Source organism: Rhinatrema bivittatum, chromosome 16 (assembly GCF_901001135.1).
Source record: "Rhinatrema bivittatum chromosome 16, aRhiBiv1.1, whole genome shotgun sequence".
NCBI lineage: Eukaryota > Metazoa > Chordata > Amphibia > Gymnophiona > Rhinatrematidae > Rhinatrema > Rhinatrema bivittatum.
Window position 1 is genome coordinate 6,019,519 of NC_042630.1, and position 20,672 is coordinate 6,040,190.

General features: G+C 49.6%; 1 protein-coding gene across 3 annotated transcripts in view; it reads right to left on the minus strand.

Annotated features, from left to right (window-relative positions):
- REC8 (REC8 meiotic recombination protein) overlaps positions 1-20,672 on the minus strand; it is a 61,886-nt gene that overhangs the window by 4,037 nt on the left and 37,177 nt on the right. For 2 of the 3 annotated variants that reach the window (XM_029581981.1, XM_029581979.1), the window contains 5 exons: positions 16,162-16,310; positions 9,013-9,058; positions 8,825-8,891; positions 7,752-7,859; positions 7,246-7,352 (listed from right to left, as the gene is read on the minus strand). In XM_029581981.1, coding sequence (XP_029437841.1) covers positions 7,246-7,352; positions 7,752-7,859; positions 8,825-8,891; positions 9,013-9,058; positions 16,162-16,310 — 477 coding nt within the window. The remainder of the gene's footprint in view (positions 1-7,245; positions 7,353-7,751; positions 7,860-8,824; positions 8,892-9,012; positions 9,059-16,161; positions 16,311-20,672) is intronic. The other variant, XM_029581980.1, reaches the window with a different exon arrangement.

Genomic DNA, 20,672 nt, shown 5'->3' on the forward strand with positions numbered 1-20,672 from the left:
CTCAGGAGAGAGTGGTCAAGCTACAGCGTCAGGTGCGCCACATTTTGTCCATGCGGTGTCCGCTGGTTTGCGATTACCTGAGGGTCCTGGGTTCCATGGCGTCGACCCTCGCTCTGGTCCCTTGGGCGTTCGCTCACCTGCGACCGTTACAATCAGCGTTACTTTCCCGTTGGAAGCCGGTTTCGGAGGAGTTTTATCTTCCGCTGCCTCTCACGCCCTGTGCCAGGGCCAGTCTGCACTGGTGGCTCTCCCGGGATCATCTGTCCTGCGGGGTGTCTCTGGTCATGCCCACCTGGACGGTAGTGACGACGGATGCCAGTCTACTAGGCTGGGGGGCGGTCTGCGGAGGCCGCTCGGTCCAAGGACAGTGGTCGAACCAGCAGTCGAGGTGGTCCATCAACCGCTTGGAGACCAGGGCGGTGTCGTTGGCCCTGCAATCGTTTCTCCCGTGGATACGGGGCCAGGCGGTTCGGGTGCTCTCGGACAACGCGACCACGGTGGCGTATATCAATCGTCAAGGGGGCACGAGGAGCCAGCAAGTAGCGGAGGAGGCACGGCGGATCATGATCTGGGCGGAACAACACCTCAGCGGCTTGGCGGCGTCTCACATCGCAGGTGTGGACAACGTGCAGGCGGACTTCCTCAGCCGGCATCGGCTGGATCCAGGCGAGTGGGAGTTACCGGACAGGGCGTTTCGCCTCATCTGTGCCAGGTGGGGAACTCCACGCCTGGACCTGATGGCCACCGCTCAAAACGCAAAGGCCCCTCGGTTCTTCAGCCGTCGGAGGGAGCGGGGCGCAGAAGGAGTCGATGCTCTAGTGCTGCCCTGGCCCACGGACGTGTTGATATATGTGTTTCCCCCGTGGCCTCTGATAGGCAAGGTTCTGCGCCGAATCGAGTTGCATCCGGCGGACGTGATCTTGGTGGCGCCGGAGTGGCCACGGCGCCCGTGGTTCGCGGACCTCATTCAGCTGGCGGCAGAACCTCCACTTCGTTTCCTCGGGGCCGACTCTCTTCTTCGACAGGGTCCCGTCTGTTTGGAGGATGCGGATCACTTTTGTCTCGCGGCATGGCTTTTGAGAGGGCGCGCTTAAGAACTAAGGGGTACTCGGAGGCTGTGATTGCTACCTTGTTGAGGGCTCGTAAACAGTCCACGTCCTTAGCCTATATGAGGGTGTGGACAGTTTTTGAGGACTGGTGTAGTACTCATGCGGTGGATCCTGTACGGCCGCCTGTGCCGGGGGTCCTCGCCTTTCTCCAAGAGGGCCTGTCCAAGGGGCTGGCCTGGAGTACCCTGAAAGTACAGACGGCTGCACTTGGTTGTCTGCGCGGGAAAGTGCGCGGTGTGTCCTTAGCGTGTCATCCGGATGTGGTGCGCTTCCTTCGCGGGGCTAAGCATTTACGCCCTCCGGTGCGGAATCCTTGTCCGTCTTGGAACTTGAATTGCGTGCTCTCGGCGCTTGGGGGAGCACCGTTTGAACCTCTTAAGCGGGCGACGCTGAAAGATCTTACCTTGAAGACCGTGTTTCTGGTAGCCATTGCGTCTGCTCGTCGGGTCTCGGAGCTGCAGGCCTTATCCTGTCGGGAACCGTTTTTGCGTTTCTCGCAGGGCGGAGTTTCCCTGCGGACTGTGCCGTCATTTTTGCCTAAGGTGGTGTCCTCGTTCCACTTAAATCAGTCAGTGGACCTCCCAGGTTTTGAGGTCGGGGACCAGATGGACAAGGGGATGAAAGAGTTGAGGAAGCTCGACGTCCGCAGGGTCCTGTTTCGGTATCTGGAGGTTACGAATTCTTTCCGGATTTCCGACCATCTGTTTGTTCTCTGGTCCGGTCCCCGCCGGGGGTCTGCGGCGTCGCGGGCCACGATTGCGCGTTGGCTCAAAGAGGCTATTAGCTCCGCATATCTGCTGCAGGGTAAAGTGGCGCCTAAGGGGCTTCGTGCTCATTCCACTCGGGCGCAAGCCACGTCCTGGGCCGAGGTGTCTCAGGTGTCCACGCAGGAGATCTGTAGAGCTGCGACGTGGAAGTCCTTACATACTTTCACTAGGCATTACAGACTTGATGTCCAGGCGTCTGAAGCGCCGGGGTTTGGGGCGAGTGTTCTCCGAGCGGGACTCTCTGCTTCCCACCCTCGGTAGTTTGCTCTGGTACATCCCAGGTGTCTGGACTGATCCGGGTACGTACAGGGAAAGGAAAATTAGTTCTTACCTGATAATTTTCGTTCCTGTAGTACCACGGATCAGTCCAGGCTCCCGCCCGTCTGTTTGGTACGATGAACAAAGAGAGAGAGTCCGCTCGCTTGGTTAGTCGTACTGCTATTGTTCCAGTTCTTGGCTTATTGGCTTATTGCCGCTTGCCTCTGGTCTGATGTTTTCGGTTTTCAGCCAGGGGGTGTTTGAATTGGTTAAAATTGTTCTAGTTAGTTAGTCGGGCACTGGTTTGCTTTGACAGTTCGTTCGACTGAGGGGCTGTGGGTGGCACCTTACTATATGTAGGGAGCCCGTCAAGTTTTGCTCTGTCTCCATCTGCTGGTGCGGAGTCACAACCCAGGTGTCTGGACTGATCCGTGGTACTACAGGAACGAAAATTATCAGGTAAGAACTAATTTTCCTTTCCCCACTAAGACTTCTGAAAAACTAAATTTAGTGCTCTTTTCTCTATTTCTTAGCTTCCTTCCTATCTTAAGATGGATCAAGGTTAACAGAGGATAGTAGAAAAAAAAAGACAGGGAAAGCTCAGACCCTTGTCAAGGGCCCAGCAATCTAACTTGCAGGAAGAGCTGTTTTTCAGTCTCCATTGCTGTATTTGCTTTGGGGGGGGGGGTAAGTTTTTGTACCTTTCTTACTTGCAGGTTAGATTTGTAAGCCCCGGGGTGCAAGTTGGTGGTCCAAACTCTCCTCCGAGCCGACCTGCTGCCCTGAGAAGTCGTTTTGCCTCGGGGCAGCCTCCACAGAGACGCAAAATTCCTCTGTGTGGTGTAAATAGCAATTCAGGCAGGTCGGGGAGAAGGAGTAGTGCTGCAGAGGGGGTTTTCCCTGCTCCTCGCAGCCACTCACCAGCGATTCGTCGGCAGCTCACAGTCCCATGCCGCGGTCCTCGAGGTGCTGTGCATGCGGAGAGCCCGGTTCTTCGGTGCTGCCTCTGATCCTGACCCCTGTCAACCCCCTGGACCCTTGTCCACCCGCAGGAGACCCCCCCCCCTCGGTGCCTTCTTCTGGACCACCTCCATTTTCAGCAGAATTTGTGCTTTTAATGCACAATGCCTACCTGGCCAGAATGGGACAGCAGCAAGATCCAACAGGGCCGCCTCCTCCTAAGGTGAGCAGGATGGCTGATCCTCCGGGATGCCCTCAGGGAGTGGAGGCCTCAGGACCTGGGAGTCACCAAGGTGCCTCCAGGGTCCGCGTGGTCCATCATCCTCTGGGGCGCTTGGCTGTTCGGAGAGCGGATTCCAGCGGGAGAGAAAAGCAGACTGAAGAGGACGCATATGCGCCAAGGCCCAAGGTACCAGATCGAGCGTGGAGGCCATCGAACCCAGGACCTGCAAGTAATCCCAGGCTCGTGGACGAGGTATGGACTGCAAAGATTCCACCTGAGATAGAAGCTTGGCTATCCTCTCCTCGGTGAGAGATTTTCCCCAGGAGGGTGTCGAACCGAGCCCCCAGAAATTCCAAGGACTGGGAAGGCACTTAGCTGGCTCTTATCTGGATTGACCACCCCACTCAATGAGTTGAGCAGATGTAGTACTCGCTGAATTGCCTCCTGGCAAAGATCTTTCGACTTCGCTCGAATCAGCCAATCGTCCAGGTATGGGTGCAAGAGGATCCCCCTCCTTCCTCAGGACTGCTGCTACCCTGGGAGCTGTCGCTAGACCAAATGGGAGGGCACAGAATTGGAAATGATGCCCCAGGATTGCAAACCGTAGATATTTCTGATGATCTGGGTGGATGGGAATGTGCAAATACGCTTCTGTCAGGTCTAGAGACGCTAGGAATTCCCCTTTGTGAACAGAGGCTATCACCAAATGGAAGGTTTCCATTTGAAACCGGGGCACATTTAGATTTACTCTCTTTAAGTCTAGGATTGGATGGAAGGTGCCGTCTTTCTTGGGTACCACGAAGTAGATGGAATAGCGACTGCGCCTGAGTTCTCCTGCGGGTACTGGAACTATTGCCCCCAGGTCCAGCAAGCACTGTATGGTGTCCTGCACCACCTGACGCTTTTGGCGATAAGAGCATGAGGATACTAGGTAGTGCTCTTGAAGTGGTTAAGCAAAATCTAAAGCGTAGCTGTGTTCGATTACATTTAGGACCCACCGATCCGAGGTCAAGTTGGTCCACTTCTTGAGAAAAAGAGAGTCTTCCTCCTATTCTTGGAACGGAGGAGTGAACCGGCCTCGCTTCATGGTGTAGACTTGATATTTCCATGAGCCTGGGGGGCCCCACCGTTTCTTGGAGGCCACCGGCCTCAAAAGAACTGGTTTCAAGCGTGTTGACGGTTGGAACCCTGACTAGAAGAAGATCCTGCAGACCACGAAGAGAGGAAACGGCGATTCCCCCCGGACTCTGGACCACTGTGGGAAAGATCCCCTGGTTCTGGGCCTATCCTCTGGCAATTTTTGGACTTTGTTCTCTCCCAGAGATTTAACCAAGTCCTCTGGGACAGAACAAAGTCCATAAAAAGGTAAGGATCCCAGCTGCGATTTTGAAGAAACATCTGCAGACCAATTCCGAAGCCATAGAAGTCTGCGGGCGGAGACAGCCGACACCATGGTTCTGCCCGAAGTACGCAAGTCATAGAGAGCATCTGCACTGTAAGCTACAGCCGCCTCAAAGCGACCAGTCTGAACTGCGTCTGCGTCAGAAAGGGAAGCCACTGATTGCAGGTGTTGCACCCAGCGGAGGCTGGCCCAAAATGCGAAACTGCTACACATGGCGGCCCGGGCTCCAAGGGCAGAGACTTCAAAAATCTTCGTGAGCTGCAGCTCTAATTTGCGATTCTGTAAATCTTTCAGGGCCGTAGCTCCTGTTACTGGGATGGTGGTCTTCTTTGTGACCGCTGAAACCGCTGCATCCACTTTTGGCACCTTGAGGCGGTCCAAAGCATCCTCCGGCAACAGATATAATTTGTCCATTGCCCGACCTACTTTCAATCCCAAGCCTGGCGTGTCCCATTCCCGGAACAAGAGATCCGTAACAGACAAATGGAAAGGAAAAGAACGAGCTGGACCCCTAACGCCAACCATGACCGGCTCCACAGCTCCCATCTGCGAATCTTCTTGGCGTATATCAATCACCAATTCTTCCAAGATAGCCGGGATGAGAGGACCCAATTCATCCTTTCGGATGCGCCCGCTTGTTTGGGATCTGGATGTGGATCTGTGGGATCTTGCAGAAAAGTGTCTTCGTCATCTGACCAGTCGGAGGATGAAGTGCCATTAGGGTCCACTCCAGAACGAAGAGGTCGCTTACATTTCGTCAACCCAGACTCCCTAGGGGACTTGGAACGCTTGGCACCTCTATCCCCCACCAACGGTGGCAGAGCTGTCTTAGAAATCTTGCTGCCATAATTCTTTGCCACCTTCCGGGCCTTGAAGGCCTTGTGGAGCCTTAAAATAAATTCTTCGGAGAATGACGAAAAAGAGCTGCCTGAAGCTGCATCCGGGTCTCCCTCCGATGAATGCTCACGATCCTCTGGCAATTTGCGCCCCCCCCCCCCAGGGGCTGCAGGCTGTGGGGAAAGTGGTGGAGGAGAATTTTCTCTCCTCGGAGCTCTTTGCTCCTGCTCCTGCTCCTTGAACGTTTGTAACAGGGCCGCTGTTCCAACATTAAGCTGGAACGGATCCGAGGGCTGCCGGTGGCTCTCTGCAAGGCTTGGAAACGTTGCCGCGGGCCGAATCAGCTGCTGCCCACCCCGATGTGCCCTCCCCCCTCGAGGAGGCAGTCTGCCCATAAACCGGCTTCAGAGAGCTGCTCATGCGTGCTGTCGCAGGCCTTACCACACGGCATGGCGACGTGGACAAAATTAGCCCAGGAGCTCCGAAACAAACACAGCTGAGCCGGCTGTAAATAAAATCGCGTTGGGGGGGGGGGGGGAGGGAAACGAGGAGGATGCCAAGCCGGGTGATCAATGTAATTAAAAATTTACCTCAGGCAATTTGTCAGCGTTGCTGGTCCTCCGATTTTTTTTTTTTTTTAATTAGCAGCTGCATCTCCCCCCCCCTCGAGGGTGAGTGATCCAGGCCCCCCGGTATCACCCTCAGCGGTCAGCTAGGACAGGATACAGGGTTCCCAACCCTCTGCTCCTCCACCTCAACTACCAGGGGGGATGGTCCCACCAGGACCTGACAACCCCCTGGGAGGCTTAAAAGAATCAACTAACTTTTTTAAAATTCAATAGCTTACGCAGAGACAAATTTTGTACCAAAAAGACAAAACTACACTGCCTAACCAACAAAACCAAAGCTAACTAAGCCAGACTCAAGGGATTGCACCTCCACCATCTGCTGGAGACAGAGAAATACTGACAGACTCCAGGAGGATTATAGGACAGAGTCTGTTAAAACTTCTCTGTCTCCATCTGCTGGAGGGGAGGCAAAACCCAGGAGTCTGGACTGATGCAGGTACGTAGAGGGAACCCCTGATCAGCTTTAGCCGGCAGCAGATCCAGGGGTCCTGGTTCCCTCTTATCCCCTGAAGGCTCCTTCCCAGAGGTGTTGCCAGCAGCAGGGAAGTATTCCTGTTTTTGGTTGAATTTCTCCCTTTGCTATGGCTGCTGTTTCTTTAAAAAAAAAATTGTTACATTTTTCTTTCAGCATCAAGGGTTCAGGCTATTTCCGATATGATCATCGGGGCAGGCCCGGGCTGGGGAAGGGAGGAGTGTAGCATCTCTGTTTGTGGCTTCAGGCTGCTCAGGGAGCCGGAGGCTGCATTGGGCAATGTTCCCAGTCCTCTCCTCTCCTGCAGGCCGCAATCGCACAGCTTCTGTTCCCCTGCAGCAGGCCCAGCGCTCCAACAGCAATATATCAACACAGGAAAGCTTCGGCCTGCTCGGGGAGCCAGAGCCTACATTGGGCAGTGTTCCCCAAGAGTCTGGACCGATCTGGGTGCGTAGGGGGAACCTGTTAATCCTTGCGCAGACTCGTACACCAAAAAAACCCAGATCAAAAAGCAATACCGTATATCAAATTAGTCCAATTAAAAGGTCTTGCATACAACTTGTTTGCTGACCCTTAACTCTCTCTTACCAAGACAGTTAAAGAACACCTTAGAGGCAATCAAACGGGAGAATGTGTAAGGCACCAAACTCAGAAAATCTGTCTCTCCATATCGCTCAATCTGAGCTTGCACGATCCTGTGACAGAGAGAGGAATGGAGAGAGAACCTGTCAGTACCTAATGAATGCCTGTAACAGAGAGAGGAAGGAGGAAGGAGGAGAGGGCCAGTCTGTAACAGAGAGAGGAAGGAGGAGAGAGCCAGTCTGTAACGGAGAGAGGAAGGAGGAGAGGGCCTGTCTGTAACGGAGAGAGGAAGGAGGAGAGAGCCAGTCTGTAACGGAGAGAGGAAGGAGGAGAGAGCCAGTCTGTAACGGAGAGAGGAAGGAGGAGAGGGCCAGTCTGTAACGGAGAGAGGAAGGAGGAGAGGGCCAGTCTGTAACTGAGAGAGGAAGGAGGAGAGGACCTGTCAGTACCTAACAGACACCTGTGAGAGCGAGAACAGCAGAAAGTGCCCGGGTCAGTTTTCACTCGCTCACCTTTGCACAGCATCTACTGTGATCTCTATGCTGTCCCATGGCAGCTCTGGCGCCAGCTCTGGCAGCTCCTGTACAATGGGCAGAGTTATCTCCTCTTCAGGGATGAACCTAAAAAGAAAGCAAAGACACTGCAGACTCAATCCTCCATGCCCCACCAGTCTCTACCAGAAAGTCCTTTAATGGATGCAAAACAAATCAGCTTAAATTACTCAATTTCTAAAGGCTGAATCCAATGGCGCGCTCTCCTCCATTTTATAAAGTTTTTTTGTGAATGCTGGTAGAGAACCCCAAATTACTGCTGTGTGAATTTGCTACCCTTTTCTGCAAAGGATATACAAGTCATTCTGGTAGAAGGTAACATAGGTAAAACCCACATAGGTCCATCCAGTCTGCACAGCAATCTCTGGTGTTTCCTTTTGCCTGGCTTTGTACCCTCCTGAAATACAGTTCCTTACCTACCTCGAGACGAATGAAGCTCCACGTAATCCTTTCTTGCCCAAACACCTGCCACCTTTGGTGGTGGAACTGTTTTGATCAATTGAAAAAGTACAACTCTAAAGCACGTGTGTGCTCTTCTTCCTCATTCACGCGATGAAGACGTAATACGGGCAAAACAGTTTCCTTGAAATAAAAACTTACAACAGGCTCTCACAACCACTTTACCTCAAAAATATTCTAACAAGACTGGAAAGGGGTGCTCTGTGGCGCAGGCATTCTTTACGTGAGTACTAATTTCCGAAATTTGTGTGAGAGAGACAGCGGGCGGCTGGGTTTGTGTATGACTGTGTGTGTGTGTGTGTGTGTGTGTGTGTGTGTGTGGCGGCTGGGTTTGTGTATGACTGTGTGTGTGTGTGTGTGTGTGTGTGGCGGCTGGGTTTGTGTATGACTGTGTGTGTGTGTGTGTGTGGCGGCTGGGTTTGTGTATGACTGTGTGTGTGTGTGTGCGCGCACCATCCTTATATACGGGAGACAAGGCCTGCGATCTGTGTAGGAAAGAGACCTCCCTCCAATCATTCTAGCAGCTTTGTTTTCGGGCCGAGTGTGCAATCCATCCCCTCTTCTCAGACTCTCACCTTCTCTCCTCCGGAGTCACCAAAGACACCCGCAGCTTCTCCTCCTCAGATACCTCCAGCGAGATTTCTGCAGCGAGCACAGAGAAAAACGCAGCCTGAGCAGAGAGATAACATGAACCCTACAGAGCTGGGGAAGTTGGTTCACAAACTTGGGATTCTCAGATAACCTCACCCAGCCTGGCACTCACCGGACGAAATCAGGGCAACACTGGGTTCCAGTCCCTCCCGGAGAACCTGCAGTGCGGGAAGAAGTGAGAGGAAGGGTCTGCAACGGGGGATGAGGGTTTCCATTTCATCCTTTTTACATCAGTCCGGTCCATACAGGCAGATGGAGGCAGAGCACCCCGATTTCTTCTGTGACACTGGTGCCACGCAGAAACGTCCCGCATTCTCTGCCTCCAGCAGATGGTAGGAATCACTGATGGTGCAGCCGGATTTCCGGAAAGGCACTGATGCAGACTTAGGCACCTTAATTCCTTCCTCGCTAGTTAGTCGTGCTTTGGTCCTTCCCACCTGTATGGACCAGTCTGGAATGGTTTAGCAACATTTTTACCTGTTGACTTTTTTTTTCTTCCCGTGAATCCTGCTACACCAGTTCAGGACCCTCCTGGAGGGTTGGGCCACATGTTTATGTTTTTCAGAGAAACAGGTTTTTGTTCAGCCTGGAGCGGTCACCTTCCTGTCCTTGTTTTTCCTTAGATTTAGGAGGATTTTCTGCTATTCTCGGAATGTTATAGTCTGTTTATTTTTAGGACTGGACCTCTCTGCGCTGATGGCATAGAAGAAATCAGTGTGCTCTGCCGCCACCTGCTGGTAGGAGTAAATAACCCATCGGCGTGGACTAGACTGGACTGATCGGGTGTAGCAGGATTCATGGACAGAAAATTAACATAAAAATGTCCCCTTTCTTTATGCTCAAAGCTCCAATGGCAAGTCGGGGTAGATTGTGTGACACACAGTTTCTGAAATTCTTGAGCAATTATATGGCATATTTACATAAATGGAAAAATGTGGTTCTCACCTGATAATTTTATTTCCTTGACTCCTATCAAACCAGTCCATGGGTTTTGCTCCCTTACCAGTAGATGAAGACAAGCCCCGATATAGGTTACTGTGCCACCTGCGGCTGTTCAGTATTTCTGTAGCAAAGCAAGCACTAAACTACACGCTCACCCCCGAACTTCCAACCAGTAGGGGTTTCAGATGGGCTCCAACCTAGCTTAATATAATCCCCCATCCTGGAAGGACTTCAACAAAGAACACAACTATACCTTGTAAAGCAGGCTGCAGGCTAAAATGGGTGGGATTTTGGACTGGTCTGCCAGGACGCGAGGAAAGAAAACTAGCAGGTAAGAACCAACTTTCCCCTTCCTTATTGTCCCACCAGGCCATTCCAGATGCATGGGATACATCCAAGCATCCTCACCCTGGGAGGGAGTCTGACATGCCTGCCCCAAACGAGGAAGCGTCAACATCCAATTGAAGTCTCAGAGAAGGCCATGGCTGAGAAAGGGGCATCCAATCCTGCTGATCTCAGTTCCTTCCTTCAACTGAAATAATATGTGAGTGTGGTGTTCCTGGTAGCCATGAAGTCCATCCAAGGTTCACGCTAAGGTCAAGTCTGCTACTTCTCACTCATCCAGATTTAAGACATGACAGCTCAAATAGCCTGCTTACAGTTTTCCACTCGAGTGGTGTGAGCTGCTGCTGATGTCTGCAGATGGTTTTCTGCCCACTTGAGTACAAGGTCTATGTCCAAGGATACTGCAAAGCTTAGTGCTCCATTTATGGCTCACATATGCCACTGTCATGGCAGTATCAGAAAACTGGTTATCAGCAGAAACTCCTGTATAGTTCTTTTTATTACTTGTTTCAAACCGATCAATGAACCATGAAGCCTCTATCGCATTCCAGCGCCCCTGCCACCCTGCCCTGACCGTGTACCACCCATCTGCTTAAACCGGCATCTATCGTCACCATACTGGCACTTCAAAGTCCACTCCTCTGTACAAGTTTCAAAGACAGGCTGGCCCTGGCCTCTGCTGTAAGAAACAGTCTCATTTCATAGTTCTGGGTCCGGGCCTTCCACCAAGATAGCAGAGCCTTTCGCGAGGGTCACGTGTGCTGCAGCCCATGTCGCTAGATCCACAGCAACCGCTACAGATTCTGGGCATCCTCAACTGCAAAAAATTCTGATTCTGCAAGATGAGCTTGGCAATCCTTTCTGACATCAGAGTCCTTCCCTTTTCCAAGTGTTGAAAAGTGCTCTCCAGCTACTCTTGAGGTTCAAGTTGGCACCACCTTGCTCTTTGCAAAATTTAGCACCCAACCCAGATCCTCTATAAGCTGAATTACCCTGGTTGTTGAATGCTGGCACTCTTCTGCTGACTTTGCCTGAATTAGCCAATCAGTCATCAAGAGATGGGTGAGGTAGAACAACTTCGAGCACAGCACAGCCACCACTATCATCATCAACCTTGAAGAATGTTCTCAGAGCCCTGGCTAGCCCATATGGAAGTGCCCCATGAGGATTGCAATTCTGAGGAATCTTTGATAGGCCACATGAATCAGGATATGTAAGTACGCATCAGAGAGATCAAGGGATGTCAGAAAAACTCACTCTCACTGCTACCATCTCTGACCAAAGAGTTTCCATTCAGAAATAAGGTACCCATAGGGCTTTGAGATCCAAGATAGGCCTGAAGATACCCTCCTTCTTAGGAGCCAAGAAGTATTCAGACTGTCTTCCTTGGGCCCACTCCTGTCTGAGCACTGCCACCATCACCACCAGTTGCAGAAGTCGGTCTACGGATACTCTTGCACACCTCCTTCACTGACAAGTGCCAGGGGGATATCATAAATGCATCCACCACCTGCTGAGAAAACTCTAAAGCATAGTCATTCCTTAATACTGCGAGGACCCACTAATCTCTTTAAAACTGGGACAGCCAACCTCCAATTTGCTGAACCAAAGAAATGAACTTGTTGAATTTCATTGTGAATCTTTGGAACCTCCTGCACTGGTTGTATCTCTGTCGTTAAGGTTCCTCTTTCCTCCAAGAAAGAATTGGGACTTGCCACTGAAATGCTTCCTTGAAAGGACCCTTCTTTTTCCAGCTAGTATCTCCTAGCTTCCCTGAACTTTGGTCTGCTAGGAATCCGCTTCTGGGTTTCTTTGGACCTATCCTCTGGGTAGCTTGTGAGGTTTCCCTTCATTAGGATTCTTCACTACTTTCTCAAGGTCTTCTCCAAAGAGAAGTTTCCCATAAAAGGCAATTCAATCAGCTACAGAGAAGGGCGACCAAAATGATAAGGGGAATGGAACAGCTCCCCTATGAGGAAAGACTAAAGAGGTTAGGACTTTTCAGCTTGGAGAAGAGACGACTGAGGGGGGATATGATAGAGGTGTTTAAAATCATGAGAGGTCTAGAACGGGTAGATGTGAATCGGTTATTTACTCTTTCGGATAATAGAAAGACTAGGGGGCACTCCATGAAGTTAGCATGTGGCACATTTAAAACTAATCGGAGAAAATTCTTTTTCACTCAACGCACAATTAAACTCTGGAATTTGTTGCCAGAGGATGTGGTTAGTGCAGTTAGTATAGCTGTGTTTAAAAAAGGATTGGATAAGTTCTTGGAGGAGAAGTCCATTACCTGCTATTAAGTTCACTTAGAGAATAGCCACTGCCATTAGCAATGGTTACATGGAATAGACTTAGTGTTTGGGTACTTGCCAGGTTCTTATGGCCTGGATTGGCCTCTGTTGGAAACAGGATACTGGGCTTGATGGACCCTTGGTCTGACCCAGTATGGCATGTTCTTATGTTCGCATTGGAGGACATGCCTGCTGTGGCTTAGTTGGCAGATATCTATCCAAAATCGATGCTGCCATTTCTCTAGTTGAAGTCTAAATGAGATCATAAAGGGTGTCTGCTACAAAGGCGAGCCCAGCTTCTGTGGAGGTCGTGCTCACATCTATGCTCCCTACTGGGAGCTGCTGAACCTAGTGCAACAAGCCCTGGACAGTCACCTGCAGAATCGGAGCTAAAAATCTCAAAGGACTGCTTAAGAGGAATCTCTGTTCTCCTATCTTGTGCATCCTTTAGGTCCGTGCCCCTTGCCTCTCCACTGCAGAAACCAAGCCATCTTCCTTTTGGAAACTTCAGTTGTTCCATGTCATGGGGGTAGAATTTAGCCTTAGCTCTGCCCACCCTCAAACAGGCCTCCACAGTGTCCCACTCCACTGTTATCCAGGCTTTCACCGCCCTATGAAAAGGAAAGCTTCTACAAACCTTTCAAATGTGGATCCTCTCCCTCCTTAGCAGGCTCCACCTGCTCCTCTGCTATGCCCAAGTCTGCAAAAACCTGGCTGATCATACTGGGCATCTCTTCTCCCAAACAAGCAAATAGTGAGGGATCTAACCTTCCGCTAATGGCATCTCCCCCTCTTACAGGCACTCCCCTTCCAGATCAGTCTCGTTGTCCTGTACAACTGATTTCCCACAAAGATTCCAAGGTCCAAATCCAGTTCCCACCTGGCCCTCTTTGCCTGCACTGGAGTGCTGGACTCTCTCAGGGTAGAACTGGGCAAGAGATGGAAAGCAAAGAAGTAGATCCTTGCTTAATACAAAATGCCTGACACATGTACCACACATTCAGGTGAAAAAGGAACAGAGGAGAGCTGGGAAAGCCAATCGTTGGCTATCTGAGCCATACCTTCCTGATCCCACAGTCTAGCATGTTTCCCCCACACCCCATATTCACAGGAGAGGGAACCAGAAACATTGAGCCCTGAAATGGTTGCCACTCAAAATGGCCGCCATTCCTGCTCTAGACAGCTCTCTACTACAGGAGGAACCTGCCTCTATGCCAGAGCCCTGCTCCATGGTAGCTTCCAGCAGCATAACCTCTCCATTTTGGGGCTCCCCAGAGGTAATTGCCAACTGGCCCTCACTGCCTCTGATGCATTCTCAACACCGACCTGCTGCTGCTGCCAAGGTCACTCAGCGACTCCCACATGCATTTCCTATGTTCAGCGGAAGCAGCCATTGCTGCTCACAAAAGCTTGCTGGCTGACCTCTGCAATTGCATACTAAGCTCCTCCGGGCAAAAAGAAAACAGCAACCACCTGATTCCAGACCCTCCATCCCACTTCTCCCCACCAGGTCCCTGCAGGACTGAGAAGTCACTGAAATGTGCTTATCCCTTTTTAAAACCAACTTTAATGAGACAAAAGCAAAAAACAAAATTAGCACAGACATTCCTTCAAAATAGCACCTCCCAGATTGCAATCAGATGATTTTTCCTTTAGAAGGGGTAAGGGGAAGGTGGTTAGGGGACAGGGGATAAAAGGGAGACCAGACTCCTCTGGCTTTCAAATCCCCCCATAGTAACATAATAATGGCAGAAAAGGACCAAATAGTCTATCCAGTCTGCCCAGCAAGCTTCTTACAATAATATCTGTTGTGCCGAGCAGGTGACCCCCAAGTTTCTCTTAAGAGTAGTCCATGCAGTTACCTCTAAGCCTTATGATAAGGGTAGTAATACACAAAACCATTCAAAATAGCGCCTCTTTTTACCGTGGGCCCTAATTTGAATATTTTTATTTACTGAATCGCGCGCACAGGAGAGTTGCCTATGCGCTCGCCCGCTCTCCTGCGATTTTTACTGTATCGGCCTGGAAGTGAGGTGCCTCAGTGAAAGAGTCTTCTTTAAAAAAACATTAAAGACCCACCTCTTGAAAAACACTTTTCCTAACATGAAAGAACATGTTATGCTCCCCAACGCTACTCCCTTCTGGAATTCACTTAGCCCCCTTGAACAACCTATAAATCCTCTCTGCAATCCCTAGCTCTCATTTCATTCTTTGATATGATTCATAATGTAACTACTCATTAGCGACTTCTCTGGCTAATTGTTACAGTATACCTGCTAGTTCCATGTATGCAGTGATTCTTGTCACTATTTTATCGACTAGTTATTTTATACCTGTTGTTTCCATGTGTATACATGCTATACACATGGAAACATGTGTATAGCATGTATTTTGTTCTCTTGTATATATAGAGGACTCCTTATTTACATTGTACACTTGTATATAATTATCCTCCTCTATCTCTTTTATTTCTTATAATCCCAGTTCATGAACCCTTGTTAATTGTAACTGCTTCTCTTCTCCACGTTTATTTATGTTTTTGGTTATATTTTTGCACCCCTGTTTTCTGTAAACCGACATGATGAGAACGAGTTCTTGAATGCCGGTATAAAAAAACCTTAAATAAATAAATAAATAAAACAGAGAAATGCTCTGGTTCACAGATCAACTGCAATTCAAAATGTCTTCCCGCCCAACGAGATTCCAGAATTTAGCCAAACTAAATATCCCAGCACCCAATCTGACTAAACTCTCTAGTACAAAAGAACGATCTTTCATCATTGCTGGATCAACTATATGGAACACCATGCCCTCTGAATTACGCCAGGAACTCTGTCACAAAAAATTTAAACAAAACCTTAAAACCTGGCTATTTAAAAAAGCCTACTATCAATGATCTGTATCCTCAACTACTCTTCCTATCCGCCACAATCTCTCATATATTGCTTATATTCTTTTAATACATAGTTATATACTGTATTGTATTTGTTCAGTTACCATGTTAAATTGTAAAGCGCAATGCTGAATTACTGTTTGAATGTAAACCGAGGTGATGTTATTTACGTACCCCGGTATAGAAAAATCTATAAATAAATAAATAAATAGTAATATTTACAATCAAAGATCTAGTAACTGTCCAATCCATAAAACAAATTCCTGCTAGCAACATTTTGCTGGGTGAGGAGTCTTCCTGAAAATTCAGAAAATGCTGCTTGACTTGCTTTGCCTTTGGACTTGGCAGCAGAAGCAGTCCTGTGCTTTTCCCCTTAAATCTGCATATCAGTGCCGATGGCCACCGACTCCCCCAACCCCCCACTTGTTCCTAGCTCAACTAGGGGAGTATCTGAGAAACAAACTCCCCAATTTCCAGACTCTACCAGCTGCTAGAGAAAGAAATACTGAAGAGTTGCAGGTGGCACAGTATCCTTGATAGGGAAATGGCAATGAAAGTTTGTTCTCTGACCCATCTGCTGGTAGGGGAGAAAATCCCCTGTGCCTGCACTGGTCTGGTGGGATGATAAGGAAGAGTTCTGCAGCTCCTCATGCCAGCAGTCGCATCTTCATTAAAGAGACACCGTTAGTTTGGTTGTTTGGGTCTCTGGAGGGAGAGGAAACTGATTTTCCCCTCTCTCAATCTTCAAAGCTGTTGCAGAGACAAAGCGCCCCTCCTCAGTTCCCACCTCTGCCTCGCTAATTGTTTCCCGCTCTCTCTGTTTTTCTTCTTCCTCTTCCTCCTCGGCTTCTGCTGCCCTCCGGCGAGCATAATCCACGCGCTCCACTATAGCACAGCGAGCCCAAAGCCTGTGCAGTTCAGGTGGAATCCAGCGATCTGAGACACAGGGCAAAGACAGAGAGGATAGAGAGAGAGCTAAAGCATATGGGGAATATGAGGTTGGAGACTGTAAGCTCTACTGAGAAGGGACGATTTCTTATGGGGTTTTGTTCAGCACTGTGTCTGTCGAGAAGTGCTACAGAAGTGATAAGTAATAGTAGTATTAAAAAAAAAAAACAGGAAAGAAAAGGAAAATTGGTTCTTACCTGCTAATCTTTGTTCCCATTGTACCACAGATCAGTCTAGGGTTTTGCCTCCCTGCCAGCAGATGGAGACAGAGACATTTTCACGGACCCTGTACTGATCTGTACCCAAGCCAAGATGACAGCAACCATAAATTTCTAAGCAAACTCCCTCCCCTCCAATGAGCCGGAAGAAGGTGAAGTTGCCCAAAAAGACAATTGAAAACTCGTTTCCCAAATTTAACATAAACAATCAGCATTGAAAACCTCCAAAAACTCTGGCCTATATAGACAAAGCAACAATACGAGTGGCAGACTCTCCCTCCCAGTAAATGGGCGAGTCTCTGGACTGATCCGTGGTACTACAGGAACAAAATTTAGCAGGTGAGAACCAATCTTCCTTTCCCTGTACGTACCCGGATCAGTTCAGACTCCTGGGGTGTACCAAAGCTTCCATTAACTCAGGTGGGACCTGGAGAGTTCCACTCAAAGAACATTTTCACCAATGCACAAGGAAACCGGAGCCCTGACATCCAAGTGATAACGTCTAGAAAAGTGTGCAACAACTTCCCAGTAGCTGCCCTGCAAATTTCATGCACCTGTTGTGACTCGGCCCAGAAGGTCTGAAAACACGTCAAGTGTGCCCCTAAACCCTCAGCACCAGGCGCCCTTTAGAAAGGTAAGTAGATTCGATCACTTCCTTCAGCCACTGTGCAATTGTAACCTTAGAAGTCTTACCTTCCTTCTTTGAACCACTCCACAGTACAAAAAGGTGATCCGATCTACAGAAATCCTAGGTACCTTTAGATACCTCAGTAATGCATGTCTCCTAAGAGCCTAAGTTTCCTGCGTGAGGTATAGAGGAATCCAAATCCGGAAAAGCTGGAATTTCCACTAAGATGGAATGCCAACACTCCCTTAGGCAGAAAAGAAGGCACCATACATAAAGATACCCCCCCCGAATCAGACATCTGTAAGAAGAGATTCTTGACATTACAGTGCATGGAGCTCCAAAATTCTCCCGGCTGAACAAATAGCCACCAAGAGTCAAGTCCTTAAACATAGCCCTCTTTATAGTGGTTCAATCCAGCCTCATAAATCCTCTAAGGACTAGATTCAGATTTCAAGACGGACAAAAGTTCCACACCTGATGACACAAGTTCTTAGCTCCCCGAAGAAACTGTATAACATCCAGATGTGCGAACAGAGGATACCCTATCAATTTACCCTAGAGACAAGCCAATGTCTCTACCTGGACTCTCAGAGCGTTAAAGGCCAATCCCCTTCACCAGAAACTTCCTGTAGAAAAGCCAAAATATGCGACACTGTAGTCTGAACAGGCTGAGGCTGCCCTCGGTCAACAGCAGGCCAGGACAAAGACCCTCCAAATTCACATACATGCCAAGAATGCAGAAGGTCGCCTAGCCTGCAAGAAGGTGGAAATAACTGCTTCAAAATATCCCCTCCATCTCAGTCATCTCCTCTCAGAAGCAAAACTGCAAGACAGAATTGAGCCATCTGACCCAAAAATATTGGGCCCTGATGGAAAAGAGTTGCCAGATGTCCGAACCTCAGCAGACCATCTATGGCCATGTTGATCACATCTGGGAACTGTAGTCAACGTGGCCACTCTGGAGCTACCAGGATCACATTGCCTGGATGTTTCTCTATCCGTCGTAGTCCTTTGTCCACTAGAGCCATGGAGGGAAGATATAAAGAAAAATCCCTTGAGTCCATGGCAGAACTAGAGCATCGATTCCTTCCGTACCGTGTTCTCTTTGGCAGCTGTAAAACCGTGACACCTTTGTGTGCTCTTTGGTCACCATTAACTCCATATGGGGATACCCCCATATTCTGTGAATGAGACACATCGCTGCCTCCGAAAGCTACCATTCCCTGGGGTCCTTCTTTCGCCGACTGAGAAAATCTGCCTAAACGTTGTCCACCCTGGCGAAGTGAGACACCGCCAGCTGCTCCAAGTGCTGCTTTGCCCAGAGCATCAACTCCCAGGACTCTTGAGCCATCACCTGATTCTTGGTTCCGCCTTGACAGTTGATGTAGGCCAAATCGTCACATTGTCCAATAGGATCTGTACTGGATGGCCGCGTAACTGTGGTAGACATGCAAGCAATGTGAAATGCACCATTCTTGTCTCTAACTAATTTATATACCATGAGGCTACCTGTTTCGACCACTGGCCCTGCGCCAACTGATCTTGACCCCACGCCTTCCATCCGGAGAGGGTTGCATTGGTGGTGACTATTACACAATTTGGAACCTCCAATTCGGTACCATGCTCGAGATTGGTCCAATTACACCACCATGAAAGACTATCAAACGGGAGGCCCAGACATGTGATCCCTACATAGTAGGTTGCTTCACCTTTGCTGGGCACCCCTGCAGAAAGATCTGCAGGCCCTGGAAACATTCCACCCAGGAGGAGGATGGATCTATACTGGAGCCCATAGGCCCAACCTTGCTCTCTAACCTTTCTCTTTCAGGGAAGCTTCTGCCGTTGGAAACAAGGGAGGACGAGAACTGACCATTGCCTCGCCTCCCACTCTACTCTCCTCCAGAGACACCATAGGCCGAGGGGATGTCCCAACATGGGCAAAAGTTGTAGTAGTCAAATCGCTTTGAGAATCTGAACAGCGCTGACACGGACAAAGAGAGAATGAGGACTGACTTTCTCTCAGACAGTAAGCCTCACAGATAGCAAGACGCTTGGATCTGTTTGTCCCCTCCAGGATGCACGCAAATACGTGCTCCAGCCCAAGTCGCGGCCTTATTTGCACAAGTACCTATGCAAATATGCACTCTAGTACTTGCACAAATATGCGCTTAAGTCTAGGTCACAGGCGTACACACTCAAATCTAGGCTGCGGCCTTTGGCGCACAGGTCCCTGCACATGCAACTGCCATGAGGCAAGTATGTGCGCACATGCCTATTTGTGTGGGAAAAGAACTGCCGCTGCAGCCTACCACGAGGCTAAGCAAAGACTACCTGCACCTTCAGCTCGTTTAGGTCTGGATCCATTCAATATCTGGCACTGAAAATCACCCAAAGCCTGAAGAATTTCTCAACAGCTCAGGCTTCTTGACCAGCTGAGAATCCCTGGAGACGGGCCGAAAGCCAGCATCCCCCGCTGCCTGTTCTGCTAAACAAGCTTTGTGCATAAGTACATTACAACTGGCAGACGACCTCTACCAGTACCAGAGACTCCTCGGTGGAAGTGCCTCTCTGCACGTCCGCCTGACAGAGATAGTCTAGGGGGATTCCCCTGCTTCTTCTGCCGACACTGTTAGGAAATCTGAAATGGCCGCTGTTCCTGTGCTGACGGGGAAAGTCTCACTGCTAGACTCCGTTAGTCGCGAGACTTGTTTAGCCATCAGTCCAGCAATGGGCTCCTCCCGAACTGCCTTCCCCACCAGGGATGCACACAAACTACAAGCTGTCTGACTGCGAGTGTGCACACGAATGGCACTGTCTGCCTCACGCCATTGCCATGTGGCCTAAGCAGCGCGCTGTTATCACCACCCTGTCTACCTGAACCTCAGGAAACCCCCGGGTGACCAGTTCTGAAGCAGCGATCAAGGCCCCAAGTTTCTGGCACAACCATTCCGCTGCCTCTCAGAAGCTCTTGCTTGCTTTTTTTTTGGTTTGCTTGTTTAAAAACAAGCTTTTAAAACTGCATCCACTGCTGTAACTAGCCCTGGAACAGAAATTCAATGCTTCCCTGCTCAAACAAGACCTGAAATGAAGAGCTTCCAGCAGAACCAACGCTGTCTCGTGGCGGATAAAGGATATGGACCACCAGATATACACCCCATGGAATCTCGGAGCGAGCTGCCATCAAGGGTCACCAACCCCCTGCTCGTCCACCTCAAACCAAGGGGGTGGCCCCGCCAGGACCTAACAATCCCCTGGGAAGAACTGGAAATGTATTTTTATTTTTTTATACATGCCACACTGAGGGTTTTAACACCATCTGCTGGAGACAGACAAATACCGAGGGACCGCAGGTGCCACACTGGGTTATGTACAGGGTCAGTGAAACTTTCTCTGTCTCCATCTACTGGCAGGGAGGCAAAACTCAGTAGCCTGGGTACGTACAGGGAATATTTGTTATAACGTTTATCAAGTGATATTAGTAACACAGTAATGCACAAGATATAT